Source organism: Saccostrea echinata, unplaced genomic scaffold (genome assembly GCF_033153115.1).
Source record: "Saccostrea echinata isolate AGI-Se365-2 ecotype Australia unplaced genomic scaffold, CSIRO_AGI_Sech_v1 ptg000002l, whole genome shotgun sequence".
Lineage (NCBI taxonomy): Eukaryota > Metazoa > Mollusca > Bivalvia > Ostreida > Ostreidae > Saccostrea > Saccostrea echinata.
In genome coordinates, this window is record NW_026889751.1 from 27,421,603 (window position 1) to 27,438,051 (window position 16,449).

General features: G+C 32.9%; 2 protein-coding genes across 2 annotated transcripts in view; one reads left to right on the forward strand and one right to left on the reverse strand.

Annotated features, from left to right (window-relative positions):
• Positions 1-203: 203 nt before the first annotated feature.
• LOC133176307 (tRNA pseudouridine synthase Pus10-like) overlaps positions 204-16,449 on the reverse strand; it is a 60,661-nt gene continuing 44,415 nt past the window's right edge. The window contains exons 2-9 of the mRNA XM_061311443.1: positions 14,017-14,078; positions 13,863-13,912; positions 13,553-13,626; positions 12,937-13,022; positions 9,905-10,030; positions 1,259-1,315; positions 980-1,032; positions 204-320 (exon numbers count right to left, since the gene is read on the reverse strand). Coding sequence (XP_061167427.1) covers positions 1,013-1,032; positions 1,259-1,315; positions 9,905-10,030; positions 12,937-13,022; positions 13,553-13,626; positions 13,863-13,912; positions 14,017-14,078 — 475 coding nt within the window. The 3' untranslated portion in view covers positions 204-320; positions 980-1,012. The remainder of the gene's footprint in view (positions 321-979; positions 1,033-1,258; positions 1,316-9,904; positions 10,031-12,936; positions 13,023-13,552; positions 13,627-13,862; positions 13,913-14,016; positions 14,079-16,449) is intronic.
• On the forward strand, positions 2,593-5,971 carry LOC133203180 (tripartite motif-containing protein 55-like). The gene is made up of 2 exons (XM_061339024.1): positions 2,593-2,631; positions 4,240-5,971. Exon 2 carries the CDS (start codon positions 4,256-4,258, stop codon positions 5,969-5,971), a length of 1,716 nt encoding a protein of 571 aa, XP_061195008.1. The 5' UTR covers positions 2,593-2,631; positions 4,240-4,255.

Genomic DNA, 16,449 nt, shown 5'->3' on the forward strand with positions numbered 1-16,449 from the left:
AAATAATCTGTGAATTAATAGTTTATTTTGATATTTCATACTCCTTCACTAAACTGGTTTTATATCGTGACCAGTTAATATAAATTCCTTGACAACCTGGCACCAAAGAATTTTGGTGTTTATAAATTAATGAATGTTTCATCTACGTTTTACAAATTTTGACACAATCTTATATAAACCACTGATAAATACAGTGCACTACCTTGACTTCCTGAAGCTTGTGAAGTTGTCCCTCAGAAAGAGATTCTTTAGACTAGCACAGGGCAGAACAGGTCTTTGTTTTCTCTATTTCACCTTTCTTCAGTTTATCTACATCTTTTCTATTTATGAAAAAGTGAAAATAAGTATAGAGTTTCTAACATTTCATATACCAAGTTCATCAAATCTCTGTTTCTCATATCAAATTCTGCATCATTGAAAATCATTTTCAACAAACACAATTATAATTGTAATGCATGTAATGCAATTTTTTTCAGTTTACATTGCATTGCAAAATTTGAAAGAAATTGCATTGATTTTATCTTGTCAATTTTAAAGAAAGTTACAATCATCTATTATTAAGTCAAATGCTAACTGACGTTTTTCATACTAATTGTTAGGCCATTATTTATACACTGAATTGTCGACGGATTTTTCCGTTTTTTCCCCCCGATTATGACAAGGAGCACACGGCGGATGTGACCGGTCGGCAGGGTATGCTCACTCCTCCATGGCACCTGATCCCACCTCTGATATTTTTTGAGGTCCGTGTTTGCTCTGCTCCAAATTTTGTATTGTTCCAATGGACTTTGAGATTAATTACTGTTTGTTATTTTCATATTTCATTATCTCCATCATAATACTAAACCACTGGTTACTATTATTTGTACATTGTCATTGAAATGAAAAGAATATACATTAAGAATGTCATTTGCCGACAATTTGTACAATGTCATTTAAAATTAAAGATTTATATTTCATTACATCTGAAAATTTTTACTTGTTGACAATTTGTTAATCCCTGACTTTTATATCAGCTCACTTGTTGATATCCTGAAGAAAAAAAACAATACAATTATACACGGACTTTAACTTTTTTCTAGACTGACTTTTTGAGGTTATAAAAATATTTGTAGAAAATTTTGTACAATAAATGTGGTTTTCATAAATTGGATATGTGAGCAATATTTTTGCTTTGCTCAAAGCAAAAAATTGTCCGAGAACTTATATATATGTATATAACAATTTAGTAATTTTACCCTCTATACTTCTACTTTACCTTTTCCTAACATTCTAACATCCACATCTTCTCGTCCTGATGAAGAAAAACGTTGTTCTGGGGAAAAAAATTTAAGTACCATAAATAGATGCATGTTCAGAATTTGCTAGAGGCCTGTTGATCACAATGCTCAATAGAATCAATTCTCACTTTTCCTTACAGATGAATATCAAATCACTCATTGTAACCCTAAAGTTAGCTAACGACCATGATTTTATATATATTTATATTAGGGATGTCAAATCGGTCAATTTTTGATAATCGGTTACTCGGACGTTTTTCCGATCGAGTACCCGGGTACTCGGTAAAAATGTAAATACAAGTGTGTTAATTTTCTTGAGCCCCGTTAAATTTCGTTAAACCCCAAAGCTGTTTTTATCACGTTTATAAATGTATATAAACATTGATTCCAACGTAAATGCTTTTTGGTACTAAATGTATTTATCAAATAAACACAAAAGACAAAATTAATACATCAAAAATTAAAAATGGTTTACGGATCTTGTTTAGGATCTATTTCATCAAAAGGAGGACAATCTGTTACGCAGGTATGTTATTATTAGACTAGCCAAAGAGAAGGAACGGACGTTGTCGGGATTGCTACATGTAGTCTAATATTCTGGTAAGTTTAGTGTATACGGGGAAAACAATTTCATATGTTGATTGTTTCCCCCATAGACACTTAACTTACTACGCAAACTGACTTTCAACATTTATTTTGAATCTTTAGTTATTTCTAAATATTTCTTCACTTTTGAAGTGGGTATCGGCATTTCTATGCATGTCCGATTTCGCTGCGTATATTAACTATATAATTTAAAAATGATTTAAAGATAATAGACCATCGATGTTCACTGAAAACAATCAATGAAGCCATCCAAAAATTAAGGACCACAATAGGTGAGAACAGCTGGGTGATTGATCACTAATTACTATATATACACAGCCACAGGCGATAATGGGTGTTTTACTGGTGTAGAGGACTACACGCTATAATTACCGTATGCATATTTAAGTTAATTTTTGGTAAGTTTTTGATAAAAATAAGTACTTTGAAATAAGAAAAAATACACATCCGAGTAACCGAGTACCATTTTTAGTATTCGATACTCGGACGTTCGATCGAGTACGGTTAACCGGGTACTCGTTGACATCCCTAATTTATATATTAAACTAGAAGGGTAGAAGAATTAAATTAGAAAGGTGCATAATCAAAGAGTGAATCATGAAATTTAAATTCCCAGTATAGGTAAACCAGGAAGTATAAACACCTGACAACAGGTAAATAAAACAAGTATATAGATCACGTGATCTTTGTCACTCTGACAACAAGAAGTTTAATGAAAGAGGACGCCATAACTGACTTAATTCAGGTATCGTAATATTTATGGATTTAATAACAGATAAACGTTGCATGTAGAATATTAGGCATTGAAATTTTCATCTCAAATAAGCAGAATTTCTCAATAAAAGGTTGAATATTTTTTATACCCTGTACTTTCATATTAAATTCGCATTTTAAAAATATGTTATTGAAAACATAAGTCTTTTACCAAGAAAAGACTCTAAATTAAATAGCAAATTTTAGAATCACCTTGAGCAGTCAACTTTTATATAATGTACAGTTTTTGGCTGGTAATCATTACTTTTAAAATTTTCACATAAACTGAACTCTTGTGATAGAGTTTTTCACGGGCCTATTCACTTTTTTATTTGCTTTCTTTTCAATGAAGTCATTCATTTCATACAATAAATTCTCTAATCATAAGTTACTATATTGTCCCAAATGAGTGCAAAAATACCATTAAACATTTTCAAACCAGTTTTAGCCAGATTGTATATATACAACTTGAAACAAACAAGTATGACATTTTTTCTTTAAAGTCTACGGAAATGAACAATTTGTAAATTTTGTCCATTGCTGTCAAGCTAGCAAGGGTTTTTTTTTTATATTAATTCCAGAGACTTTCTGAGTGTGACCTATTAATTGATTCTGAACATGTATTATATATTTTTATATATATTTACATTTCCAAATATTTCCCCTTAAGATTCTTTGCAAATAAGAAAAAGTTCATGTTTTCAGGAACTACACGGGATGAGTAAGAATATCTCTATTGTGATGCGATTGTATTCAAAAAAAAATATTGAATTTTAAAAATATATGTGGCAAGTCATCAGAAAAATAATGTTTGTTTGTAATTGTTATTTGTTATTGTTTAACGTCCCTCTCGAGAATTTTTTCACTCATACGGAGACGCCACCACTTCCTGGTGGAGAGCTGCAATTTTATGTCTATACTCGGAACTCAGGGCCATTGAACAGTGAGGGATCTTTTTTTGTGCCAACACCTACTGCAACACGGGACCTCGGTTTATAAGGTCTCATCCGAAGGACCGGTCTCCACGTCCCACAGTGGATTCGAACCCGCGATGTAAGGATCAGCTCCTTACTTCACGACTCTAGAGCAGACTCTCTAACCACTGCGCCATGTGGGTGACTAAAAAATAATGTAAATATAAGATATGAATTTAATTTTAATTCATCTCTTAAGTTACTTTCTGCATGCAATGGATAATGACAAATAATGATGAATCCCTGTCTGAAGTGGCAGTCATTTTCCTATGTTAAATTTCTGTATTTTGTGTCAACAAACAACTGAGACAGTTTGAGTTTTAAAGTATATAATGAAAATTTAGTAATGAATTTGCCACAACGTTAATATACTAGTTGAACTACAGGAAGTTTGGAAAGAAAAAAATGATTTAATGAATGAACCTAGTTTAAATTCCAGGTATTTATGCATTTTGAGACATAATGCAAAAAGAGATGTCTTTTATACCCTTGGACGAACAGACTATATACATGTAAAAATTATTTAATTAATTAGTTTATTGTTTTATTTAAGATCTCATGCCAAACTTTCTTTAATTATTTTTATTAATTACCAGTACTGTATATCTTTTAACTTTCTCCTTCAGAGTCACAAGTTAAATCATGGACCCCCGTACCAGCGCCCAGGACGTAATGCGATGTGACCTGTGCGAGACCGCTGTGGTACAGATGTACTGTGATACATGTCTTGTCAACCTGTGCAAGGCGTGTGTTGGAGAACACTTCTCTGCTGATCTCTCAACACCTCATAAAATTGTTGACTTCAAGAACAGAAAATCCACTCTGATCTACCCTGGATGTAAATCTCATAAAAAAGAACAATGTACAATGTACTGTAATCAATGTGACATTCCTATATGCACTAAGTGTATTGCATCTGATCAACATCTAGGTCATAAAGTATCAGAAATCTTGCAAGTTGTGGATGAAAAAAAAGAAAAGATTATCAAAAAACAAACTGAACTAAATGACACAATTTATCCAACCTATCAGGACATTGCCTCTGATGTACAAGACAGAATGAGTCAGTTAGAAAAGGAATATGGAGATCTCTCAACAGCCATAACAAAACATGGAGAAAACTGGCACAGAGAAATTGATACACTTGTCAAGAAACTTAAAACTGAAGTTGATGAGATGAAAAACATACAGTTACAAACTCTACAGAAACATCTGGATGAAATAAACAAGACAATTTCTGACATCAAGGATGAAATCAGTTCAGTTCATGTTCCTGAGGGTTCTGAAAACATTTCAAAACTGTTTAGTATTACCATCAATGTAGATAGATATAGAAATCTTCCACAAAAAATTCTGCCACCTTTGCCTGAATTCACTCCAGGCAGAATTACTGGAGGAGAACTTGGTAAAATATTTGGAAGTTTATCACCAAATTCTCTTACATCAGATAAACATGACTACATCATGAAGACAACACAGAAATCACCAGAAGCTGGATCTTCTCCTCCAGTCAAACAACTGCTTGATGAACCAGCGACTGTCACCAACATACACACTGAGTTTGGAGAAGTTTGCGATGTGGCCTGTCTGAGTGATGAAGAAATCTGGACAAGAGGAGATAACAGCACCATGAAACTCTACAGTATCAGTCGTAGATCACTACTCAAGTCAATCAGGGCCAAGTCAGGGGTCGCACCTTCTGACATAGCAGTGACAAAAAGTGGAGATCTAGTTTATACGGATTACAGTGATAGAACTGTGAACTTTGTAAAGAATTCAAATGAGAGGATAGAGGAGGTGTTTACACTAAAGGACTGGAGACCTTACAATGTCTGTAGTACCTCCTCTGGTGACCTCCTGGTTGTCATGGTGAGCAATGATGTCAAACAAACAAAAGTTGTCCGTTACTCTGGCTCTACAGAGAAACAAACCATTCAGTTTGATGAAAATGGTAAACCTCTCTATTCATCTTTTCCTTCCTATTTCCAAGTGGCATACAATCCTGGAGCTTTTCACACAAATTTTACTGAGAACAGGAACCTAGATATTTGTGTCTCTGACAATAGAGCTAAAGCAGTAGTGGTGGTCAATCAGGCCGGGAAACTGAGATTCAGGTACACTGGACATACTGCTCCGTCCTTCTGTCCACGAGGAATCACCACAGACAGTCAGGGTCATATCCTTATAGCTGATGATAACAATGACTGTGTCCACATCATAGACCAGGATGGACAGTTCCTCCGTTTCATACACTGTGAACTGAGTGATCCCCTGGGACTGTGTACAGATAAAAATGACAATCTGTTTGTTGCTCAAAATCGAAATGGAAAAGTGATGAAAATCAAATATCTGCAATGAATTCAGACACATTTATAAAATACTTGGTAATAAATACACGTTTCCTTACATATGCGTCACATATGAGTCACTATATCAGCTATATCAGCTTCAAGGCCTGACATGGATCCTACAGGGCTTATATGGATGCCTGCAGAGCTGATATGGATTTGCAGGGCTGATATAGATTCATATCATACCCCTAAGAGCCCTTGGAGATTTTTAATACTTAAAAAAAGAGTACTTAGATAATACATCTATTTATTTTTTGTTCACATTTCTGTATGAAAAACATCAGTCAACATTCGACTTAATGATAGATTGCATTTGCTGACAGGTGATATTGGTATATTGCTACATAAATAAAAGAAAAGTTGAAATCATCACGTTTATCATAAAGTTTTGTTGTTAAATTCCCATTAACATCACTTCAATGTACAATATCCAAATATAAAACAGATGTGTCAGACTCTCTGGTATCTTTTATTTCGAGTTCAGAGATATATCAAATCAACGATGGAATGAAAATGAATATTGTTAAAGGAAACGTCAAGTTTATAATAACTTTTTGATGTTTCATTCATTTAATGGTCATTAATAAATTTTACCTGATACTGTCATTTGTTTTCACTTAGTTATATAGTAATAAGACACGAAAGTTATTAGTGAACTGACTGCTGGAGGCTGCCATGTTGAGAGATAAATCTATCTCGCTTGCTAAATACTTCAATCCTCAACCCTCTGATTTATGACGACTTCCTGACATATTGGCTCCAAGTGCAAGCACTATCATGTCAGAAACAAGTTATGAAAACGTGCTTACGATTTCATTTGAATCTGAATGTAATAAAGGAGATATTATTTCACATGCTAATGATTCTAGTGGTACAGAATTGAGGAAAATGAAAGAAGGAATTAATATTAAAACACAGTTATATCTCTTGGAAAAATTGGGGATAAAAGACATAGTTGCAAAGGTTGTATATTTCACTTGATTTTTAATTTCAAAATTTAAAAAGTTAACATGTGTCTAATATAAGATGTTCATCTTTCTCCAATACTTAAAAATTTGCTTGAATAAGTTTATTTTTGATATTATACAATTACTGCGGTTTTTGAGGTCAGTATGATGATTTAGCTACCTGAGGAGTACAAGCCAAAAGGGTGAGGTGAATATTGTACTTCGAAGATGGCTAAATCACCATATTGGCCTCAAAAACCGGAATAATTGTTTTATTATATCATGATTCAATGATGAAATGATACAAACTCATTAAGCAGTCCAGGCAATCTTTCTTGTTTACATTTGCTGAAGTCCTAGCCAAAAGCAATGAGAGAAGCAGGGTTAAATAAACATTACCAGTTGAATTTATTTGAATTTTTTTTAAAATCTACTCTATAATTAGTTGCTCGGGAAAAAAAGAAATAATGTCAGGCTCTTTTTTAGGATACATTTTGAAATTTTGAAAAAAAGGGGGGGGGGCATTATCAGGGAAAAATGACAGCTGAAAAAAATCTTTGATTAGCCCCAACGAAAAGAGAATTCTTTTAACTTCAAATTTTGTTTTGGGGTTGGGTGGGGTATTAAGGTCCATTAGTTGGGGACCAGTCTTTCAATGAATATTTTTAGTCTAAATTAAAAGAAAAAATTTACATTCAGAAAGAAAAAAGGGAATGAGGTCCCCTGCAACCCCCAGCCCCACAACCACCCCCTCCCATAAATTACCCCGGTATTTATTTCCTAATGTTATGTTCACCTGAGTGGAAGTGGGTAGCAAGTGAAAAAGCTTTCCAAAACTATTTGGAATTTCTCAATCTATTTTTAAACAAATCTAGGAAGGTCACGTGCAGGTGAATATAACATAGTATTTCCCCTACAGTGTTGCATCTCAGCCAGTCAGCGAGAAAGGAATTATTCAATCAAAAAATAAAAATTAATTATATTACTCTGCAACCGTAAATGCATTGAATGTATACATCTGGCATTTAAAGTTCCTTTACTAGCTCATCAGTGGCCATAGTAAGGATTCCCCCATGCTGTTCCAATTTAGCAATCAATATCAACTTTAACTGCCGTTATCAGCAGTGCAATGTTAATAAGGTGCAGCTTACTGACCAAACACTCCCTTTTTGATAAAACGTCGTCGATATATATTTAAATGTTGACTTGAAGGCTATAGCAGGAGACTTCTTTTCACATAGAAGTTTTTGAATAAATTCTGCTTCATATGAATACAAAAATAGCTCTCCTAATAAAAGGATGCAATTAGTACCCATAGAAATTCCAACAGATTGTTGGAAGACTTTTAATTTAATAAGTCATCGATTGATTGACTGATAGTTGTTTTACGTCTCGTTTGAGAATCTTTCACTCATGTACATATGCACTATACAATGTATACTGGTGAAGAGCTTCAAAGGAACACTTCGTTATTAATGGGCCAGTGACCTATAAGACCAGGACTGGTTTTCGTATTTACAAAATAACTTGTCAATTTCTGTTCCGGTCAATGACTCTACATTCATGTACTAATTCGTTTTATTTCAATAGGAGGAACCTTTTCATAGACATTAACTATGTACCATGCCATTGTCAACACATTTTGAGTTTGTTATCTAAAAATGTTATTTAATATTTTTCTTTACTTTTCATTTGTCTATAGTGTTAATTTTTTTTCTTGATGTGTGGATATAATAAAAACATGCCATTAATATATACAAATTATATACAACTGTAGATGAAATCAAAGGGAGTGCAGATACTGATATGTATAGTCCTACTGTTTGAAAACTTGAGATCTGAATTTAGCAGTTAGCAGGTTCGGGGAAACGTAAATTCCGCTATAATACTGGTATATCACTATTATAGCGAGATTCCGCTTTATTTTCAACCGTATTTATCCTCGATTTCATCAAACAACATGCTTGCTGTTTAAAGCGCAAGTCATGGTGGGTATAAAAATGGACAACTATTGGCACCCTTACATGTTATGATTTTATTAAATTTTCTGTCGATGCGTTTAATAACTGTTTTTAATAATGTGAACACACTTTTTAAAATGGAAGTTACATTTTTAACATAGCAACCAGTGATTGTAGTAGCATTCAAGATAGACTGAATCTCAATTTCTCTCACACGTGTGCACAAATTAATGCTTGTAAGAATTTTCAACCCACATTGAAAGAGATTTGTCGAATTTACAGAAGAAAAGATTATTTTTGTCTGTATGGTTACAGGTATGAAGGCGCGTTGTGACAAATGAAAAAAGTTCATTACATGTATACATTATTCTAATGGAACCAAATCAGTGTTTTAACAGACAAAATGCTGTTCTGGCCAACTTTGGAGGTTACTTTTAAAGTTGTAAATAATAAAGTTGTCAACAATAAATTTTACGTTAAAAATACAAATTTGAAAAAAATCACATAATTATATACAGTAGGAAAAAAACAAATAAACATTAATTATTCCAGGAAATATGTCAATTCTTTTGAAATTGTGAATACATCCTTTAGACCTTTACTTTGCACTCAGGGTCATTAAGCAGTAGGGGATCTTTATCATGCTCAGTCAACTAATCTTCATGTTAGGCAACTATAACAATCCAAGAGACAGAATTTATCAATCTCTATAACCGGGATCAAAGTTATGGCGGCTAAGCAAACTTTAAACCTATAATAGAGGTATAGATTCTCATTAACGTAATTAAGATTGTGATTCAGGTAAGTGGTTAGTGTGAATATGTTTCGCATCTTTTAGGTGTTACCAGATTTGAATTGTCTACACAAAAACAATTAAGATGGCTTTACATTTATAATACAAATATTTTTTACGAAGACAATCATTTTCTCAGGGCTGATATCTTTTATGAGCAGTCGGCCCTGTTTGTCTAGCTAACTTTATGGTGAGTTTCAAACATTGATGATATGGGAATTAATATCTTGGATTTTTACCTGTAAACCTAAATTTCTGCTTCAGTGGTTCACAGATTTCTTCCTCCACGGATGACTGACTTTTCCTGCCCAGATCCAGAATCCAAGGAGTCTGACTCAGAGTGCGGCTGTACTTATTGTATCTACCTGTGTAGGAATTAGAAAGAATGTCTCAGACTTATTTCTACAAACTACAGATATTTAGGTATTGTACAGTGTTTTAATTTTTGCAAATTACATCATTGTCCATTATTCTTTTATTAATTAGTTCAATTCATAAATATCATCCCCTAAAGATAGCTGTAACAGGTTTTGAAATGAATATTTACAAGTCTGCAAAACCATCAAGTAAATAGGTTTTGGTCATCTTCATGGCTAATTTTCTAACTATATGAAATGGAGTTGATTTCATTTTTGATCATCAATGAAAATCAACTTCGATCACCAAGACACTCCCTAAGACTAAATTCAATCCTTCTGTTAAATATTAGCTTCCAATACGTCTTAATTTAAACATATAGAAGATACACACATTTACACCTTTTTCCAGTCACTTTGACTAATTTTGAGCCTTCCTTCAAAGTAATGATGCACTGTAATGTAAACATTTGTCTTAAATATGGCTATATTTTTTTTCCACTTGTGATTCTGTCCTTGACTTTGATCTTATCAAAATAATCTTAGAACAAGGTCAAAGCCACCTTTATTTTTTTATTTATTCATTTTTTTTTCTCATCATGAGATTTCAGTATGTTTCCGTTACAATCATAATGTCCATATATGAGGTCCATATATAAATTACATTTTTTCTTGCCACAACATTGAAACAAGGTTGTAACACGCTTCAGTCATCAATTTTAATGAGCGGCCAAGTTCCTTCATTACAAAGTTATAAACTGGAAACAATTTTCAGATCTTTTTGGCTATTGCTCTTAATTGGTTTCAGTTACAACATACTCATAAGTCTGAGTTAATTTTTATATTAACTAGAGTGTTCCTAGAAATGCATGCGTCGCCTGCTTTGTAGCTTCAATAAAGGTGTAAAGAAATCTAAGAGTGGTCAATTTTTTATTTACTATAAGCATGATGGACTAATAGTTCATGTATTTTCATGCAAAGAAAAAATGGCATCAATGGATAGTATTATACTGCGATAGAATCTGACAATTAAAAAAAACCATATGGTTCCCTAACTCTCAAATGAATAATTAATTTGAAATTATTAGAAATAACTATTTGTCATTTTATTACTACGTGATTCCAATAATCATTCAAAAGAGATTTCAGTCTGTCTTTACTGCATTACTCAGTCTACACGATCTATTGTTGAATACCGATCCCGATGTATTTTCATGGTTTGTGTGGTAACTGAATATCATACGGTTTCAAAGGAGACTATCAAGAGCTCATAAACATGTATAAATGCTGAATATCTAAACCATGCCTCTCAAAATTCAAAAGTCATAAGTTTAATTCAACTGCCCGAGTATTTATTTGCAAAGTAGGTCAAAGGTCAAGGTCAAGTGAACTGTAACGCTGGTATTTTTCATGATGTTTTATAACAATCAATACATATGCTAAATAGCATGGACTAACATCTTTTTAAAATGTCAAAAATATGCTGTGTATTGGCACTATTCACTTTTTTGTAAAATAGGTCAGAGGTCAAGGGTCGCGAAATCGTTAACCTTGACAATTCACAAAAGCCATGGTGCCAAGCAATATATGTGCAAAATATCAAGTCCATATCTCTTACGGTTCTTGAGATACAAGGTGTGACAGACGGAAAGACAGACAGATGCCGGATAAAGTGATCTTTTAGTGCCGCTCTGCTCTGCAGGTGACACAAAAAGGAGCTTGGGTATGAAGAAATATTAAAAAAACAAGATGTATTTGTGAAATACTGATGCCCCCATGTCATATGGCAACTTATAGCAAAGGTTAAACTTTCTCAAATGCAAATATATTGGTACCCAAAGTAACGTCTTGTCTCGTGGAATATATCTGTGAAAGCCCTAGCAGCAACCATTGAATAGATATGGAAAAGGTTAACGTTTTTTTTCAAAAGTATGTCAAACATCAAGGTCAAGGTCAAATGGTCAAAATTAATGGTGCCCAAGGAAAGGCCTTCTCCCAAGAAATACACAGGTGAAATATGAAAGCCGAAGCACCAATCGTTCAAAATTTTATGACCAAGGTTAAAGTTTTCCAAAAAGTAGGTAAAATTCCAAGGTCAAGGAAAAAGGGCCAAAGTTGTTGGTATCCAAAGGAAGGTCCTGTCACAAGAATGTGACATGTGACATGTGAAGAATGAAAGTCCTAGCACCAATTGTTCAAAAGTTATGGCCAAGGTTAAAGTTTGGTAAAATTTTGCAAAACTGGGTCAAACTCCAAGTTCAAGGTCAAAAAGTCAAATATGGTGGTTTCCAAAGAAAGGTCTTATCACAGGAATACACATGTGAAATATGAAAGCCATAGCTCCAACCATTCAAAAGTTTTTGCGAAAACTATATACCCCCGAATCTTCGATACGGGGGCATAAAAATATGATTTATGTTTTTTTTCTTTGTTAACTCAACATTTTGGATTTAATATATAAAATGAATATGCTAAATATAAATATTAGCTAATTATAAATATTAATATGAAATACATAACAATTAACACCACTTGTGTAAAATGATTTTGTTTTACAACAGATATATAACTTCTTTGAATATCAGAATTATTTGTATTCGTGAAGAAATGTTTTGTTCATTTCAATACAAAAAAAGATTTTATAACCAATTAAACATATCGTGATACATATCGTATCGTGGCTCAAATATCGTGATATGTATCAATACAGAAAAAGTTGTATTGTCCCAGCCCTACATGTTTCTATTGCTTGAAAATGATTGCAAAGACAGACCTATACACAGACGATTCCTATATACATTTATAGCCGCATACTTTGTTTGCAGGCAATAATATGGAAATTAGCCTGCAAAACAGGCTAAATTTACTAGGAAAAAAGTTCATTCTAAATTAAAAAAAAACAACAGAAAACTGACAAGCTACAAAGACAGCATCATGGACACACTTGATCTCATCACATTTACAGATACTGTTCTCATTGTTCTTTAGGACGCTGTAGTTCCTGTTCAATAGATAAATAATATAATCAATGTACAGTCAATCCTTGATATCTGTAGTTCCTGTTCAATAAATGAATACTTTACTCACTACACAATCAACCCTTCATATCTTGAACTCACCAAGAATGACAAAAACAAAATTAAATAAATTACATTTTTAAGCACAAATAGCATCATATTGCTTTTACCGATTGATAAATACTTTAACTTAGTCACTCATTTACAAATGTAGATCAGATCCAGCATCCCAAACAAGCCTGATGATGTCCATCCCTATATGCATCATCCATGCAAATACAGATACCAAAGAGCAAATGGTTACTTAGGAACCGACTTGCTTCAAAAACATTAATCTGGTCACTCAACTACAAAAGATCCAGTATCTGAAGCAGGCTTGGACATGTACATCCCTAGATGCATCATCCATGTAAGTTTGGTCTCGTTAGGGTTAATATATAGTTACTTGGGAATAGACTTGCTTCTAAATCTTTAACCGGGATGCTGAGGTAATCTTATAAGTCATCTTATGAACCTTTTGAAATATCCAACTGTAATGTCCGATAACACTTTGGCTACATTAGTCCTTGTGTAGGTGTCTCCATAATTCTACAAAATCAATGAAGGTTGAATGCTAATGTAAGTTAGTAAAGTTAAAATCTTCATATAAACTTTTATTTCTTTTAACTCACCCAGAATCATTTAATCTTGGACACACTGTCTTTAAATACATGTATATATGTACATTTGCAGCATGGCCAACTTGTTCAGATTTCATCACATTACTGCTGACATTATTGGTAATAGGAATTCAATTTCAAAAACCTGCATATATTCAAACTCACCTTTTGTTGGTTTTTCCTTTTTTCTGAATAATGCTGGACTGTGGTAAGACCTACAATAATGTTACAGCTAAATGAAAATCTTGTTAGAATCAGGAAGAAGTATCAATGATCAAAAACCACAATCACTTGAATGAGTTATATGTATAATACGTACAGGAAGGTGCATTCCTTATCTGACTTGTCGTAAGTAAAGTTGAGAATAATGTCAAACTTACTCTACAAAATAGAAACACTGGTAATCAAAGATTACAAAGATCAACGATTACAAAGCTTACCTTGACAAATGTTATCCATAAGTTGCACACCAAACAAATGTTCTGGTAACATGCATCCCCTAAATATAACATCTCTACATGTTTGGTTCAGGTAGGATCTAAAAACTCTTTCATGAACTTAGTGTATCGTTAAAGTACGTGAATCAGAACATAGTCAAATAGTGAAGGCAAGATAAAATATAAAAGTCAGAGATATGATTTTTATCACTTTCCCATATGTTTAGCACTTTTTCATAGGTTAAAGCATGTATCGCAGTAGCATTGTCCTTTTTTAAAAGAATAATTTGTTAGTTTTTGACAAAAAAAAATTCTACCTGCATGAAGCCTTAAACATGCTAAATACACATAAAAACATTTGAAACTTCATTCATTCTTGACCCTTATAATATTTGCATTCTTTTTATTGCAAGACTCTAGAAATGTAAACAATCTACATTTGATTGTAATCAAGGATATGTGCCAGCCTGTGTTGAGAGACTCAAGGTGAAATGAAGGTCATCTATTTTCTCTGCAAACATACTGTACACTACTCTCTCCCTTATCGCCAGAGGGAGCCGGTGAAGGAAGTGGATTGGTGTCTTGATAAATCATAAGATCCTAAGATCCTGAAAATAAAATGCAAAGCAAAATCAAGTAGTCAATATTTCTTTCAATACAAATGACAGTATCAAATGACAATTATTCAAGGATTACATTCAAGCATTTCATTGAAATTCAAACTACTGACATCCCTATTACGTTCTCATTTGGAATAACAAAGAATGAAAAATGCAAACAAGCGGTGTCAATATAAAATGCGTTCACAATTTAAAAAATCTAATATACTATTCACGTTTGCATATCTGTTCAATATTTTTGTGAATAACCTAATTCTACCTGGAATTTTTAAAACAGTTTTGAGTAAATAACCTTTATTTTTATGTTATATATTCCTTTCAAGTCATTAAATGTGAGCACACCTAATAATTAAAAGAATTTTTCAACAATACGATAATACTTCTGGAAGTTTTGATTGTTTAACCATAAGTGGCTATAAATTGGGACTAGCCAACAAATTGTGGAACAATCTGTCAATGAAGCACTTTGGTCTTGATTTGTGCATGGACACTTCTTCCATGCTCTATAAAATTTATTTGAGTAAATGGACTCCATCTTGTTTCTACGTGTTTCACTGTTTAACACAGCACGACACCTTGTCTTCCTGGTGCTTGAGAAGTTGTTCCTCAGAAAGAGGCTGGTTAGACCAGCATAAGGTAGAAAAGGTCTTTGTTTTCTTGATTTAACCTGACTTCAATTTCTTCACATCCTTTCTATTGAAAGAGTAAAATGAGCGTATCGTAGAGATAAATTAAAATTAAATGACAATCTTTTGCAACTGATTTACATGTCATCCATTGTCAAATATTTTTGTTAGAAATAAAAATTCTTACTTGTCAACAATTTGTTAATCTCTGACCTCGACATCAGCTAACTTGTTGATTACCTATTAAAAAAAGAATATATTGAAATGAACTCAGTGAGAAATAACTCTACATTTACTAATTAGACAGATTTAAGAAATCGATGTATGTTCAAGAATTGATGCTGCACCAATAAAATCTATAAAAAAATTACCGAGCAAAACAAAATAATGCTATTGTCCGTTGTACATGCTCAAAAAGAAGAATATGTTTACAGGAGAATGTGCAAAAATATTGTGATTTTTACCCCCCCCCCCCCCCCCCAAAATGATTTGAATGTGTTATGACCGCATATTGTATACAAGTGTTTAAACATGGAAAGAAATTTCTCCAATTGCTAGAATGTTTCATCACCCCTAAGGAGTGATTTTTTTTATCCCTTGCTAAGAGAACTTTAAGCTTACATGTCATTGGTTGCTGTAACCCATGCACCATTTTATTCGTAACTTGGCAGTTAATTTTTGTCCATTAAATGTTTAAGTTAGTGACTTTTTTTCCTCCTACAATAGTTCCTTAATTTGTTTAGTATCAAAAGTACTATCAGTTGGCAAACACCCCGTCTTTTGACAGTTAAACAAATTAATTGCACTCAAGTTGAAAAAAGGTAAATAAGGATAAATAACATAATTTTTTTCTTCCAAAATTCAAATATCTTTGCTTAAATAGGTGCCTCTTTCAATAAATTGATATATGTTCAGTTTAACAACTTTATTTTTGGCCAAACCACATAATCTGGTGAAAAATGAGAAAATATAACTTTACATTTCACTATAATTTTTTGAAAAGTTCTGGAAATATATGATGTTTTGTTACTGTAAAGTTTCTGGGAACATTTTCAAGAGTCTTTTATTG

Bases quoted from the DNA above. Each gene is read 5' to 3' on its own strand.
- LOC133203180 (XM_061339024.1), top strand. From the start codon at position 4,256: ATGGACCCCCGTACCAGCGCCCAGGACGTAATGCGATGTGACCTGTGC.